The sequence below is a fragment of the Scyliorhinus torazame genome, chromosome 5, assembly GCF_047496885.1.
Source record: "Scyliorhinus torazame isolate Kashiwa2021f chromosome 5, sScyTor2.1, whole genome shotgun sequence".
Lineage (NCBI taxonomy): Eukaryota > Metazoa > Chordata > Chondrichthyes > Carcharhiniformes > Scyliorhinidae > Scyliorhinus > Scyliorhinus torazame.
The window spans coordinates 152,982,896-152,997,365 of NC_092711.1; the positions used below are offsets into that span (position 1 = coordinate 152,982,896).

General features: G+C 49.9%; 2 protein-coding genes across 2 annotated transcripts in view; both read right to left on the reverse strand.

Moving 5' to 3' along the window:
* LOC140422132 (uncharacterized) overlaps positions 1 to 11,982 on the reverse strand; it is a 33,668-nt gene extending 21,686 nt beyond the window's left edge. Inside the window, exon 1 of the mRNA XM_072507132.1 lies at positions 11,516 to 11,982. The gene's annotated coding sequence lies outside the window, so the exon portion shown is untranslated. The remainder of the gene's footprint in view (positions 1 to 11,515) is intronic.
* LOC140417981 (uncharacterized) lies at positions 656 to 2,942 on the reverse strand (the record flags this gene model as incomplete). The annotated part of the gene is made up of 1 exon (XM_072501412.1): positions 656 to 2,942. A coding segment is annotated over one exon (1,155 nt), but the record flags the coding sequence as incomplete, so codon positions are not given.
* Positions 11,983 to 14,470: the final 2,488 nt, after the last annotated feature.

A 14,470-nucleotide genomic window follows, 5' to 3' on the forward strand; every position in this document is an offset into this window, starting at 1 on the left:
TCGAGTTTCGAATCCGAATTTATCCAACCTCTCCTGACAGCTAATACCCTCCAGGCCAGGCAACATCCTGGTAAACCTCCTCTGTACTCTCTCCACAGCCTCCACATCCTTTTGGTATTATGGTGACCAGAATTGTCGGCAATATTCCACGTGTGGCCTAACTAAGGTTCTGTACAGCTGCAGCATGACTTGCCACTTTTTAGACTCAATGCCCCGACCAATGAAGACAAGCATGCCGCCTGCCTTCTTAGCTCCTTATCCACCTGCATTGCCACTTTCCGTGGTATGTTTATTGTAATTTCCCAATCTACCACAGACATCTTGCCCCTCATACCCTGACAGTTTCCTTCTGCGGGAAACACCCAGATAAATTAGGCAAAAGAACCCTGTAACCACCATAGCCCATCTTCATGGCAACATGGCTGCTTTGGGAACTAAATATCTTCCAACGTGCAAACACCTTTTCATTCTGTGCTCCTCGTCAAACTTGGAACCAAGTGGTCGCAACGAGGCTCAAAAATGGTCAGCCCACCGGAGGCAGAGGTGTTAGACTGACCAGTCCAGCAGAAAGAAACCCTCCAATCATCACCATTCACCAGATGTCAGAATGAACAAAATGCAGTCCTGGATGTCAGTGAGAACAGAAACAATAACAACGGAGCCAACATCTGTAATTTATTGTGAACTTGTTGGAGTCACAACAGGTGTGATGAATCACAAAACCCCTTCCCACATTGAGAGCAGATGAATGGTCTCTCCCCAGAATTAACTCGCTAGTGTCTCTGTAGTTGGGATGGATCATTGAATGTTGTAGCCACCTGGGTTGGCCACTTCCCGACTTAAAATGGAGAATCGCAAAGGCTGAAGGGAAATTCAGCCAACACAGGCAAAGACTAGCAAGTGCAGAAATCATGTATATTGAAACCTGCAAAACAACCAGACAGCACTGAAACCAGCAGCCATCTGCATAGTAATGCAGCAGCCATCTACATAGTAATGTGCGATTCCAAGGCACAATGGCAACAGTTAAGGTAAATAAAGCCAAGCCAGACTCCTCGGTGCCAGCAGGAGCCAAGACAAAGGAAGGCCAATGAACATTTAGGGACCGCCCAACGATCGGGGAACAACTCCAGTATTGGAGAAATCGATCACAGTGATCGGAAAGCAGTCCAATCACTTGGAACCAGGTACGGGGTCCGCCCCGAAAGGCGGGAAGCCCCTGGGGACTATGAAGTAAAGCCCCCAAGTTCAAATCGTCCTTCTTTGGCAGGGTCACTCAGCAACTTGAATCAACCCGTGAGAGTGACCTGTCTGCCACTCCACCCAAGTAAGTCTCAAGTCAACGCTCGCTACGAGATAGGCCCTCCTAGCTACAAGTCCATACCAGCTTTTGAATCCTGCAGACTCAGGACCTGAACGAAAGGCCATTTGTTCCCCATACCTGGTGGGCCAATTCCGAAGCTAAATATAGGCCTTTTAGTGATAGGAATAGACTAGAAAGTAGAGTTTATGCATGGGTAGTGATTTACTGTGTATAATAAATGATTTTTGATTTGAATCTTGCCAATTGGTGTGTTGAGTTATTGATCAGTCCTTGAACTTGAACCTCGTGGCGGCATCATAAAGATACCCAGCAACTCTAGAGCGAAGGTTATAAAACAGCCAATTGAACCAACCAAAAGTTAGCAACAACGTCTCCCCTGCACAGAGCAGGTGAATGGCTTCTTCCAGGTGTGAACTCGCTAGTGTTCCTGCAGGGTGTATGGATATCTGAGTCCCTTCTCTCACTAAGAGCAGGTTAACGCCTTCTCCCCTGTGTGAACTCGCTGGTGTCTCCGCAGGTGGGATAACCAAGTGAATCCCTTCTCACACTGAGAGCAGGTGAACAGCCTCTCCCCAGTGTGAAGTCGCTGGTGTGTCAGCAGCCTGGATAAGTGAGTGAATCCATCCTCACACTGAGAGCAGATGAACGGCCTCTCCCCAGTGTGAACTCGCTGGTGTGTCAGCAGCCTGGATAAGTGAGTGAATCCCTTCCCACACTGAGAGCAGGTGAACGGCCTCTCCTCAGTGTGAACTCGCTGATGTCTCCGCAGGCCGGATGATTGAGTGAAACCCTTCTCACACTGAGAGCAGGTGAACGGCCTCTCCCCAGTGTGAACTCGCTGATGCCTCCGCAGGTCGGATGATTGAGTGAATCCCTTCTCACACTGAGAGCAGGTGAACGACCTCTCCCCAGTGTGAACTCGCTGATGTCTCAGCAGGTCGGATGATTGAGTGAATCCCTTCTCACACTGAGAGCAGGTGAACGGCCTCTCCCCAATGTGAACTTGCTTGTGTGCCAGCAGGCTCGATGAAGTAGTGAATCCCTTATCACACTGAGAGCAGGTGAACGGCCTCTCCCCAGTGTGAACTCGCTGGTGTGTCAGCAGGCTGGATAACCGAGTGAATCCCTTCTCACAATGAGAGCAGGGGAACGGCCTCTCCCCAGTGTGAACTCGCTGGTGTCTCTGCAGGTGGGATAACTGAGTGAATCCCTTCTCACATTGAGAGCAAGTGAACGGCCTCTCCCCAGTGTGAACTCGCTGGTGTGACAGCAGGCTCGAGGAAGTAGTGAATCCCTTCTCACACTGAGAGCAGGTGAACGGCCTCTCCCCAGTGTGAACTCGCTGATGTATCCGCAGGGCGGATGAATCACCGAATCCCTTCTCACATTGAGAGCAGGTGAACGGCCTCTCCCCAGTGTGAACTCGCTGGTGTTTCTGCAGAGCGAATAACCGAATGAATCCCTTCTCACACACAGAGCAGGTGAACGGCCTCTCCCCAGAGTGACTGCGCCGATGAGCTTCCAGCTGAGATGGGGCCCTGAATCCCTTCCCACAGTCCCCACATTTCCACTGTTTCTCCAGGGTGTGGGTCTCCTCGTGTCTCTCCAGGTTTGTCGATCAGTTGAAGCCTCGTCCACACACAGAACACGTGTACGGTCTCTCCCCACTGTGAATGGTGTGATGTTTTTTCAGGCTGTGTAACTGGTTAAAGCTCTTTCCACAGTCAGTGCCCTGGAACACTCTCACTCAGGTGTGTGTGTCTCGGGGCTTTTCCAGTCACACTGATGTTTTGAAGCCGACAGAAAAGACAAACATTTCTCCTTCTTGATTCAGTGATACTCAGTTCCAAGGAATTGAGAGACTCAGTCAGATTGAGACGTGACGTTTGAGATTTCAGTCTGTAATTCCTCCTCTTCTAATATCCTGTAAAAACAATTTATAAAAAGTTACTTTACTTCTCCTCATTTTGGAGAAGGTATCCTGAGGGTAACGACAGTCTGGCCGTGGGGTTAATCCTCCGGGTCCTCAGTCTTATTGAGGAATGTCCCCTTGGATCTATTGTGGTGGTGATTCTTTTGTATTTTTGTTCTTTTGAGACGGTTTATGTGTTGTTGACTTTATTCCACTCTGGTACAGACGGGGCTTTTATCCGTGAAAGGAGCAGTTTGGGGAGACTTAGGTGCCTCTGGTGTAAAGTGAGTTGGAGGATGGCGCACGTCCGATTGTGGTGTGAAAATCTGTTCCTGTTCTCTCTGTCGCCTAACTAATGGCAGCAGTTAATCTGCAAATTTTCTCAGGGAATGTACAGGGCATCCATCACCCTATCAGAAGGAAAAAGATCCTCTCCCTTTCTTAAGGAGAAAGTCAACATAGTTTTATTACAGGAAACTCATCTGGATTATGAGGAACACTTTAAATTTAGGCGGGATTGGATGGGGCATTTTTTTCACCTCTTTTTGATCCAGTAACAGACTTGTGGCAATGCTTATTATACACTATCCAAGCAGTCAGGGTACCTCTGCCGATTACAATGTGCATGTCAATTTCCTTTGTGCCGATCCCTCCATCTCCCGTCCCTCCCCTCCGCCCCTTCACTCGTCGTTTCTTGGTCCTTTCCTGGGCCCTTCACTGTACAATGGGAGTTATCTGTTATTTACAAGTGGACGGTGTCCTCCCTTCCCCCCCCATTGATGGGGCACCCCCCTTCCACCCCGCGCACTCCCTGTCCTGTTTTAAACCTTCCCTTGGGGTTCCTCTTCTTGTGTTTTTGTTCTGGGCTCTCTGGTCTCTGTGTCAGTTGGTTTCTGGTTCTCCCTCCTTGTCCCAGTAGCCCCCCCCCCCTCCCCTTTTCCTGCCTGCTCCCTGTGATCCCCTTGGCTCTCGTACGTTCATCTCCCTCCCAGTGTTCCATTGGCCGCTGGCTTCAAACAGGTCCTGGAACAAGTTGGTGAATGGCCTCCACACTTTGTGGGAACCATCCTCTGACCCTCGGACGGTGAACTTGATCTTCTCCAGGTGGAGAAATCCCGATTGGTCTGCCAGCCAGTCTGCAGCTGTGGGTGGTGCTGCTAATTGCCAGCCGAGCAGGATTCTCCAGCGGCCGATTAGAGAACCAAAGGCAAGGGCGTCCGCCCTCTTCCCCATGAATAGTTCTGGCTGGTCCGATACCCCGACGACTGCCATTTGTGGGCACGGCTCCACCCTCATAGCCATGGACATTGCCTCTAAATAGGAATTCGACAAGTGTGGGACATACCCAGAACATGTGGGCATGGTTTGCCGGGCCCCGCTGGCACCATTCACGTTTGTCCTCCATCTCCGGGAAGAACCTGCTCATTCGGGTTCTTGTCAGGTGTGCTCTGTGCACAACATTCAGCTGCGTAGGGGAAGGTGGAGTTGGTTCCGTTCAGTGCTTCGCTCCAGAGTCCCCACCCTATTTCCGTCCCTCGCTCTTCCTCCCATTTTTCCTGGGTTTGGTCAAGTATGAAAATCGCTTATTGTCACAAGTCGGCCTCAAATAAAGTTACTGTGAAAAGCCCCTAGTCGCCAAATTCCGGCGCCTGTTCGGGGAGGCTGTTACGGGAATCGAACCGTGCTGCTGGCCTGCCTTGGTCTGCTTTCAAAGCCAGCGATTTAGCCCAGTGTGCTAGGAGCGTATCCTTATTAAGAGTTGTCCGTACAGGTCCCCACAGTTTCCCTTCTCCAGACTGTCTGCATCAAGTAACTCCTCTTGCATTGTGCTTCTCAGGGTTCCTGGGTGTGCTGGTGTATCCTTGTGGAGAAAGTTTTTGACCTGGAGCTCATCCCTGTTTGGTAGGTCCAGCCTCTCCGTCAGCACCTCTAAGGTCGCTAGTCTATTTCCCGTGTAAAAGTCCCGAACCATCAGTGTTCCCCCGTCCTGTCTCTACCTCTTGAAGGTGGTGTCGAGAATGGCTGGTGCAAACCTATGGTTGCCGCAGATGGGGGCCATGAAGGACACATCGGTCAGACTGAAATGCTGCCACATCTGGTTCCAGGTTCTCAGGGTAGCTACCACCACTGGACTTGAGTGTTTTGCTGGCGGGGATGGGAGTGTTGCCGTGGCGAGGGCCCGGAGGGTCATTCCTGTACATGAGGACTCGTCCATCATCAACCATTCCATGTCAGGGTCCTTTACCCATCTCCTCACTCTTTCGGCCGTGGCTGCCCAGTGATAGTATTGCAAGTTCGGGAGGGCCAGGCCTCCCATGTTTCTTCTCCATTGTAGTACTGTTTTAGGGATTTTTGAATTCTTGCCCCTCCGCACACAAACGATGTTAGGTTAGGTGGGTTGACCATGATCAATGCACCAGATTATGGGAATAGGATGGGGAGTCTGCCTCTGTGAGTGCTTTTCTGAGGGTCAGTGCAGACTTGAAGAAGCGAATGGCCTCCTTCTGCACTATAGAGATTCTACGTCATCTATGCTATTTTAATTTGACTATGTTGTTAGTCTGTTTTGTAATTTTTGGGTTATGCGCCCTGCATTGTTATGCTTCTGTTTTTATATCATCTTACCATCTTTCCCCACTCACTATGTTAATCTGTTAACTGATCTGGCATTTCATCTTGGGGCTCTGGTCGCTCAAATATCCTGCTATGAATTAATTCTGCAATATGTTGCTTGCATTTATGCGGCAGTATCAGTTGTTCTACACTGTACCCATTTTCCATCAATATTTCTGTTATTTTGTTGCATTCATTGTTTTAAAAATGCTGAAGAAAACATAAAAGAAATATTAAAAATCTGTCCAACTCATCCTTGAATATATTCAGTGACCCACAGACTCCACTGATCCCTGTGGAAGAGAATTCCATAGACTAATAGCCTTTTGAGGGAAGAGATGACTAGAAATATATAAGTGGCGACAGTACAATATTACACAACCAGAAATAATAGTAAATGTAGTTTATTACAGACCATAAATAATATATCTAATTTAAAACTACTAGACATATCTCTAGCCGATATTAATTTACTGTCCCATTAAATGTCAGCCATCTCCTGGAGAAACCAGCCCTTTAATTGTGATAAAAGGAAATTACTGCAGGTGCTGGAATCTGAAACGAAAGAGAAAATGCTGGAAAATCTCAGCAGGTCTGGCAGCATCTGTAGGGAGAGAAAAGAGCTGACCTTTCGAGACCGATGACTCTTTGTCAAAGTCTTGTCAAAGAGTCATCGGACTTGAAACAACAGCTTTTTTCTCTCACTACAGATGCTACCAGACCTGCTGAGATTTTCCAGTATTTTCTCTTCCTTTAATTGAACATCAGGAAAGAGACCATCCTTTTATTTATTTTTATTTTTAATGCATTTTATTCAAACTTGTATCAAAGTAGGTTACAGCAAATAAACACCCCCCCGGGAAACATTCTTGCCAACAATCAACTATACGGTTTGTACAGATTTTTCTCCTTTTTCACCCCCCCCCCCCCCCTACCTTTCTTCCCCTGCGACGAACAGCTCCTCAAACATGGTCACAAACATCCCCCACCTTTTCTCAAACTCCCCTGCTGCAACCTTAACTCATACTTTATCTTCTCTAACCGCAGTAAGCCGTGCAGGTCACCCAACCACGCTGCTACCCCCGGTGGCGAGAGACCATCCTTCTAGCCAGACAAATAAATGTGTCAAGCTGACGGAGCAAAGGATGTCAATGTCTTTCAGAGAGAGAGAGAGAGAGAGAGAGAGAAAGACCTGGGCCAATCTTTGCAGAGTCTGCACCCTCCCTGGATTCACTTCCTTTCCCTTCAGTTACTGCAAGTGACCAATTGAAGGTTAGAATGAGAAAAGAAATGGAAAGGGGGAGAAAAGAAAGTGTTTTACTCACAGATGTTGGAGGCTGGAGGACGTTTCAGTCTATGTGAAGCCCAATCTCCTTTCACATAAAGCCCGCGCTGATTGGAGGACCAGCGTCCTTCCGGTCCTAACTCTATCCATTAGCCAACACCTCACAGGAAGGTCAGGGGCTGGGCTGGGCTTTCCTCCACACATGCGCAGCTTCCCCTCACCCTTGGACATGCGCAGTACCTGATCACCCGCCCGTGCGGCGGATAGAGCGGGTTCCCCAGCGCGGGGGATTGTGGGAGCTACGGCCGACACTGTCCAAACTTCTGGGGTGAAAAGTGGAGGAGGCTTGGGCGGTTGTGTGCGAGCTTGGTGTCCGCCCCCGGGCCGATTCGAAAGGCAGGCCGCCTCTGGGAGCTTCCTGGATGGGGTGAAACAGCAACTCGGCGCCCATTGCTCCTGGTCCCCGAGGGAAGGGGAGACCGGTTTCGGAGTACTGCAACCAGTCGTGTTTCAAGTCAGCGGTCGAGCTGCGGGGATGCTGCTGGACTGCGAGGTTTGCTGTCGGCGGTTGTGAGTTCGCCCACTGGAGGACGAAGGAATGGAGGAAGGATGGCAGCTGGATAGGCTGCTGGAAGCGGCGGGACGGAACCGGGGTGTAGATTGTCCGTTGGGCAGCCCGCGGCCTGCAGCCCGGGGCGGGTTGCTGCCGTTCCTGGGTCTCCGGGGGCTCGCCCCCCCCTGGACGCCCTGCGGGCGGATGGACTGAATCCGGGAATTTCTTCCACATTTTCGACTGTTGCCAACATTGGAGCGACTCGGGCCGCTGCCACTGGAGGACTCTGAGGACATGTTGACTCTCGTGAAATTTCGGCAAGAGCGCTAGTACTGTGTTGTGGAACTTGCAAAATTAATGGACTTTTTCTATAGACTTTTCTATGTATGCTGGGGGATTTGTTTTCTTGTTTTCTTTGCCTTGTTGTATTTAGTAACCTATTACATTTAACTCATTTAGGCTTTTTTTTCCCGAAATGGTATCCTAGTATTAATAGTGGAACGCTGGTCAGTGCGGAGCTGCTCTAACCCTCTCTCCTCCGCCGCGCTCAGGTCTGGCTCCCCGGGGGTCTGCGCTCTCAGCCATGGGGGGGCCTTCCCCCGGGGTGTTGGCTGCCGGGTGTGGTGAACGGGGGTGGGTGGGCAGGGATTAGTGTTCGGTGATGGATTGGATCTTGATAAAGTTTTTTCTGGGGTTTTTATATGAAATTGTTAAAATGTGAAACTGCTCTCCCTCCGAATGGTCCCGTGCCCTCGGGCAGGGTCCAGAAGGGGGGAACCCTCTCTCCTCCGCCGCGTCTGGGTCTGGCTCTCCGGTGGTCTGTGCTCTTACAGAGAGGGGGCCTTTCCTCCGTGGTGTCGGCTGCAGGGCGGGGTGAACGGGGGTGGGTGAGCAGGGATTAGTGTTCGATGATGGATTGGATCTTGATAAATTTTTTCAGGGGTGAATTAAGGCCTGGTGCCTGGTGATCGGGTTATTGATATGAAATTGTTAAAATGTGAAACTGCTCTCCCTCCGAATGGTCCCATGCTCTTGGGCGGGGTCCAGGAGGGGGGAACCCTCTCTCCTCCGCCGCGCTCAGGTCTGGCGCCCCGGGGGTCTGTGCTCCTCAGCCAGGCCTCTCCTCCGTGGTGTCGGCTGCAGGGCGGGGTGAACGGGGGCGGGTGAGCAGGGATTAGTGTTCGATGACGGATTTTATTCTGGGAAATTTTTTTTTTCTGGGGTGAATTAAGGCCTGGTCCCCGGTGACTGGGTTTTTGATATGATAACTGTTGAGATAAATTGAGGCCCTGAGGGTCATATTTGTACTGGGGTGGCCGTATTGTATCGGGGCCTTGTGCCTCGCGACTGCTTGTCTCATGTGTGTAGAGTCGTTACTTCGAAACCTGTCTGTGTTGTGTGTTGTACTTTTGGGTTTTGTTTCTCTTTTTCTTTATTTCTTTTGGAGTGGTCGTATGGTTTTGGGGCCTTGTGCCTCGCGACTGCTTGTGTATGTGTTTAGAGGTGGTTGCCTCGATGTGGTTGTGTCTTGTGTTTTTGTTTCCTTATGCTTTTGGAACAGTCGTTTGGTTAGCCTTGTGCCTTACGACTGTTCGAGTTATGAATCTGTGTGATTGTTATCTGAACTATATGTGGGGCCTGTGCCTTGCGGCTGGTTGTGATAAATGACTGGCTGATTGGTATTCGGGAACGTATCTTGACCCTGTGCTTTGCAGCTGTTTGTGTTCATTGACTGTTGCAACGTTATCGTAAAATGTAATTGGGCCTTGCGCCTCGCAGCTGTTTTATGCTCAATGATCGTTTAATCGTTAATGTGAAGTGTAACTAGGCCTTGTGCCTTGCAGCTGTTTCGTGTTCAGTGACTGGTTAATCGTTAATGTGAAGTGTAATCGGGCCTTGTGCCTTGTAGCTGTTTCGTGTTCGGTGACTGTTGATTCGTTTAATGTGAAGTGTAATCGGGCCTTGTGCCCTGTAAATGAGTCTATGTTGAAAATTGTGACGAAAATAAAAGAGGTACTCACAGATGTTGGAGGCTGGAGGACGTTTCAGTCTATGTGAAGCCCAATCTCCTTTCACATAAAGCCCGCGCTGATTGGAGGACCAGCGTCCTTCCGGTCCTAACTCTATCCATTAGCCAACACCTCACAGGAAGGTCAGGGACTGGGCTTTCCTCCACACATGCGCAGCTTCCCCTCACCCTTGGACATGCGCAGTACCTGATCACCCGCCCGTGCGGCAGATAGAGCGGGTTCCCCAGCGCGGGGGATTGTGGGAGCTACGGCCGACACTGTCCAAATTCCTGGGGTGAAAAGTGGAGGAGGCTTGGGCGGTTGTGTGCGAGCTTGGTGTCCGCCACCCGGGCCGATTCGAAAGGCAGGCCGCCTCTGGGAGCTTCCTGGATGGGGTGAAACAGCAACTCGGCGCCCATTGCTCCTGGTCCCCGAGGGAAGGGGAGATCGGTTTCGGAGTACTGCGACCAGTCGTGTTTCAAGTCAGCGGTTGAGCTGCGGAGATGCTGCTTCGGACTGCGAGGTTTGCTGTCGGCGGTTTTGAGTTCGCCCAATGGAGGACGAAGGAATGGAGGAAGGATGGCAGCTGGATAGGCTGCTGGAAGCGGCGGGTCGGAACCGGGAGTGGATACCCGATGGGCGGCCCGCGGCCTGCAGCCCGGGGTGGGTTGCTGCCATTCCTGGGGTCTCCGGGGGTTCGGCCCCCCTGGACGCCCTGTGGGCGGTTGGGACTGACTCTGGGACTTTCTTCCCCGTTGTCGACTGTTGCCAACATTGGAGCGACTCTGGCCGCTGCCATTGGAGGACTTTGAGGACATGTTGTTCCTTGTGAAATTTCGGCTGGAGCGCCGGGGTCATGATGTGGAACGTGCAAAATTAATGGACTCTTTTTTATGGACTTTTCTATGAGTACGAAGGGATTTTGTTTTCATGTTTTCTTTGCTTTCGTTTTCTTTAGCAGCCTATGACATTCAACTCATTTCGGGTTTCCCTGAAATGGTAATTAGTAATTGTGGTGGAACGCTAGTTGGTGTGAAACTGCTCTCCCTCCGAATGGTGCCGTGCCTTTGGGCGGGGTCCAGGAAGGGGGAACCCTGTCTCCTCCGCCGCACCCGGGTCTGGCTCTCCGGTGGCCTGTGCTCTTAGCGAGGAGGGGCCTTTCCTCCGGGGTGTCGGCTGCAGGGCGGGGTGAACGGGGGTGGGTGAGCGGGGATTAGTGTTCGGTGATTGATTCTATCCTGTTAAATCTTTTCTGGGGTGAATTGAGGCCTGGTGCCTGGTGATTGGGTTTGATATGACACTGTTAAAATGTATCGAGGCCCTGTGGGTCATACTTGTTTCCGAAGCGGCCGTATTGTATCGGGGCCTTGTGCCTCGCGACTGCTTGTCTTATGTGTTTATAGGCCGTTACCTCGAAATGTACTCGTGTCTTGTGGTTTTTTGTTCCTTTTTTCTTTGGAATGGTCGTTGGGTTTCGAGGCCTTGTGCCTCACGACTGTTCGTGTTTTGTGACTGTTCGATTGTTACTTGAACTATGCGTAGGGCCTGTGCCTTGCGGCTGGTTGTGATAAGTGACTGGTTAATTGGTATCTGGAAACGTATTTCGGCCCTGTGCCTTGCAGCTGTTTGTGTTCAATGACTGTTACAACGTTATTGTGAAATGTAATTGGGCCTTGTGCCTTGCAGCTGTTTTGTGTTCAGTGACTGTTTAATCGTCAATTTGAAGTGTGTTTAATCGTCAATTTGAAGTGTAATGAGGCCTGGAGCCTTGTAAATTGGTTTCTGTAATAATTGTGACGACAATAATAGAGTTACTCACAAATGTTGGAGACGGGAGGAAGTTTGCGTCCTTGTGAAGTTCAATTGAGCAGTCTCACAAAGCCCGAGCTGATTAGCTGGAGGACCAGAGTCCTTCTGGTCCTCCAACTCTTGCCATTGGTCAATACCTCAGGTAAAAGGCCAGGAGGCGGGCTACCCTTTGCACATGCGCAGCCTCCCCTCTCCCTTGGACATGCGCAGTCGTGGGCAGGAGATCACCGATTTGCTTCTCGCTCTCGCCGTCATGCCGGTTGCCTGGAAACCTTGTCTCGAGGAGGTTCTGTTGTCGGGTTTTTTTCTCCCGTGTTCAGGGGGCGGGCGAAACAACGGGTTGGGGCGGGGAGCGCCGGGCCTGCGCACTGGAACCCGGTGACGACAGCGCGTAAGAGTAATTCCTATTGGCTGATTCAGGCAGTGCCCCATTGTGATGTTACAGCGGAAGTGAAGATAAAAAACTCCTGTCTCCAACATCTGTGAGTAAAACACTTTCTTTTCTCCCTCTTTCCATTTCTTTTCTCATTCAATTGGTCACTTGCAGCAACTGAAGGGAAAGGAAGTGAATCCCGGGAGGGTGCAGATTCTGGAAAGCTTGGCCCAGGTCTCTCTCTCTCTCTCTCCCTTAAAGACATTGACATCCTTTGCTCCCTCAGCTTGACACATTTATTTGTCTGGCTAAAAGGATGGTCTCTCGCCACCCGGGGGCAGCAGCGCGGTTGGGTGACCTGCACGGCTTCCTGCGGTTAGAGAAGAGAAAGTCTGAGTTAAGGGTGCAGCAGGGGGGTTTGAGAAAAGGTGGGGGATGTTTGTGACCATGTTTGAGGAGCTGTTTGTCGCGGGGGGGGGGGGGGGTGAAAAAGGAGAAAAATCTGTACAAACCATATAGTTGATTGTTGGGAAGAATGTTTCCCGGGGTGTTTATTTGCTGTAACTTTGATACAAGTTTGAATAAAATGCGTTTAATAAAAATAAAAGGATGGTCTCTTTCCTGATGTTCACAATTAAAGGAAGAGAAAATGCTGCAAAATCTCAGCAGGTTTGGCAGCATCTGGAGGGAGAGAAAAGAGCTGACGTTTCGAGTCAGCTCTTTTCTCTCCCTACAGATGCTGCCAGACCTGCTGAGATTTTCCAGCATTTTCTCTTTCGTTTCAGACTCCAGCATCCACAGTAATTTTATCACAATTAAAGGGCTGGTTTCTCCAGGAGATGGCTGACATTTAATGGGACAGTAAATTAATATTGGCTAGAGATATGTCTAGTATTTTTAAATTAGATATATTATTTATGGTCTGTAATAAAGTACATTTACTATTATTTCTGGTTGTACTGTCGCTATTTATATATTTCCAGTCATCTCTTCCCTCAAAAGGCTATGAGTCTATGGAATTCTCTTCCATAGGGATCAGTGGAGTCTGTGGGTCACTGAATATATTAAAGGATGAGTTGGACAGATTTTTAATATTTCTTTTGTTATATTTTTTTACCATTTTGTAAATAATGAATGCAACAGAATAACAGACATATTGATGGAAAATGGGTACAGTGTAGAACAACTGACACTGCCGCATAAATACAAGCAACACATTGCAGAATTAATTCATAGCAGGATATTTGAGCGACCAGAGCCTCTAGATGAAATGCCAGATCGGTTAACAGTGAGCAGAGAAAAAGGGTAAGATTATATAAAAACAGAAGAATAACAATGCAGGGCGCATACCCCAAAATATTACAAAACAAACTAACAGCATAGTCAAATTAAAATAGCATAGATGACGTAGAATCTCTATAGTGCAGAAGGAGGCCATTCGCTTCTTCAAGTCTGCACTGACCCTCAGAAAAGCACTCACAGAGGCAGACTCCCCATCCTATTCCCATAATCTGGTGCATTGATCATGGTCAACCCACCTAACCTAACATCGTTTGTGTGCGGAGGGGCAAGAATTCAAAAATCCCTAAAACAGTACTACAATGGAGAAGAAACATGGGAGGCCTGGCCCTCCCGAACTTGCAATACTATCACTGGGCAGCCACGGCCGAAAGAGTGAGGAGATGGGTAAAGGGCCCAGACATGGAATGGTTGATGATGGATGAGTCCTCGTGTACACTCCCATCCCCGCCAGCAAAACACTCAAGTCCAGTGGTGACAGCTGCCCTGAGAACCTGGAACCAGATGTGGCAGCATTCAGTCTGACCGATGTGTCCATCATGGCCCCCATCTGCAGCAACCATAGGTTTGCACCAGCCATTCCTGAGGCCACCTTCAAGAGGTGGAGACAGGATGGGGGAACACTGATGGTTAGGGACTTTTACACGGGAAATAGACTAGCAATCTTCGAGGAGCTGACGGAGAGACTGGACCTTCCAAACAGGGATGAGCTCCAGGTCAAAAACCTTCTCCGCAAGGAGACACCAGCATACCCAGGAACCCTGAGAAGCACAATGCAAGAGGAGTTACTGGACGCAGACAGTCTGGGGGAGGGAAACTGGGGACCTGTACGGACAACTCTTAATAAGGATGCGCTCCTTACTTGACGAAACCCAGGAAAAATGGGAGGAAGAGCGAGGGACGGAAATAGGGTGGGGACTCTGGAGCTAAGCACTGAACGGGACCAACTCCACCTTCTCCTACGCAAGGCTAAGCTTCATGCAGCTGAATGTTGTGCACAGAGCACACCTGACAAGAACCCGAATGAGCAGGTTCTTCCCGGAGATGGAGGACAAATGCGAATGGTGCCAGCGAGGCCCGGCAAACCATGCCCACATGTTCTGGGAAAGCCCCAGACTTGTCAAATTCTGGACAGCCTATTTAGAGGCAATGTCCATGGTTATGAGGGTGGAGCCATGCTCACAAATGGCAGTCTTCGGGGTACTGGACCAGCCAGAACTATTCATGGGGAAGAGGACGGATGCCCTTGCCTTTGGTTCTCTAATCGGCCGCTGGAGGATCCTGCTCGGCTGG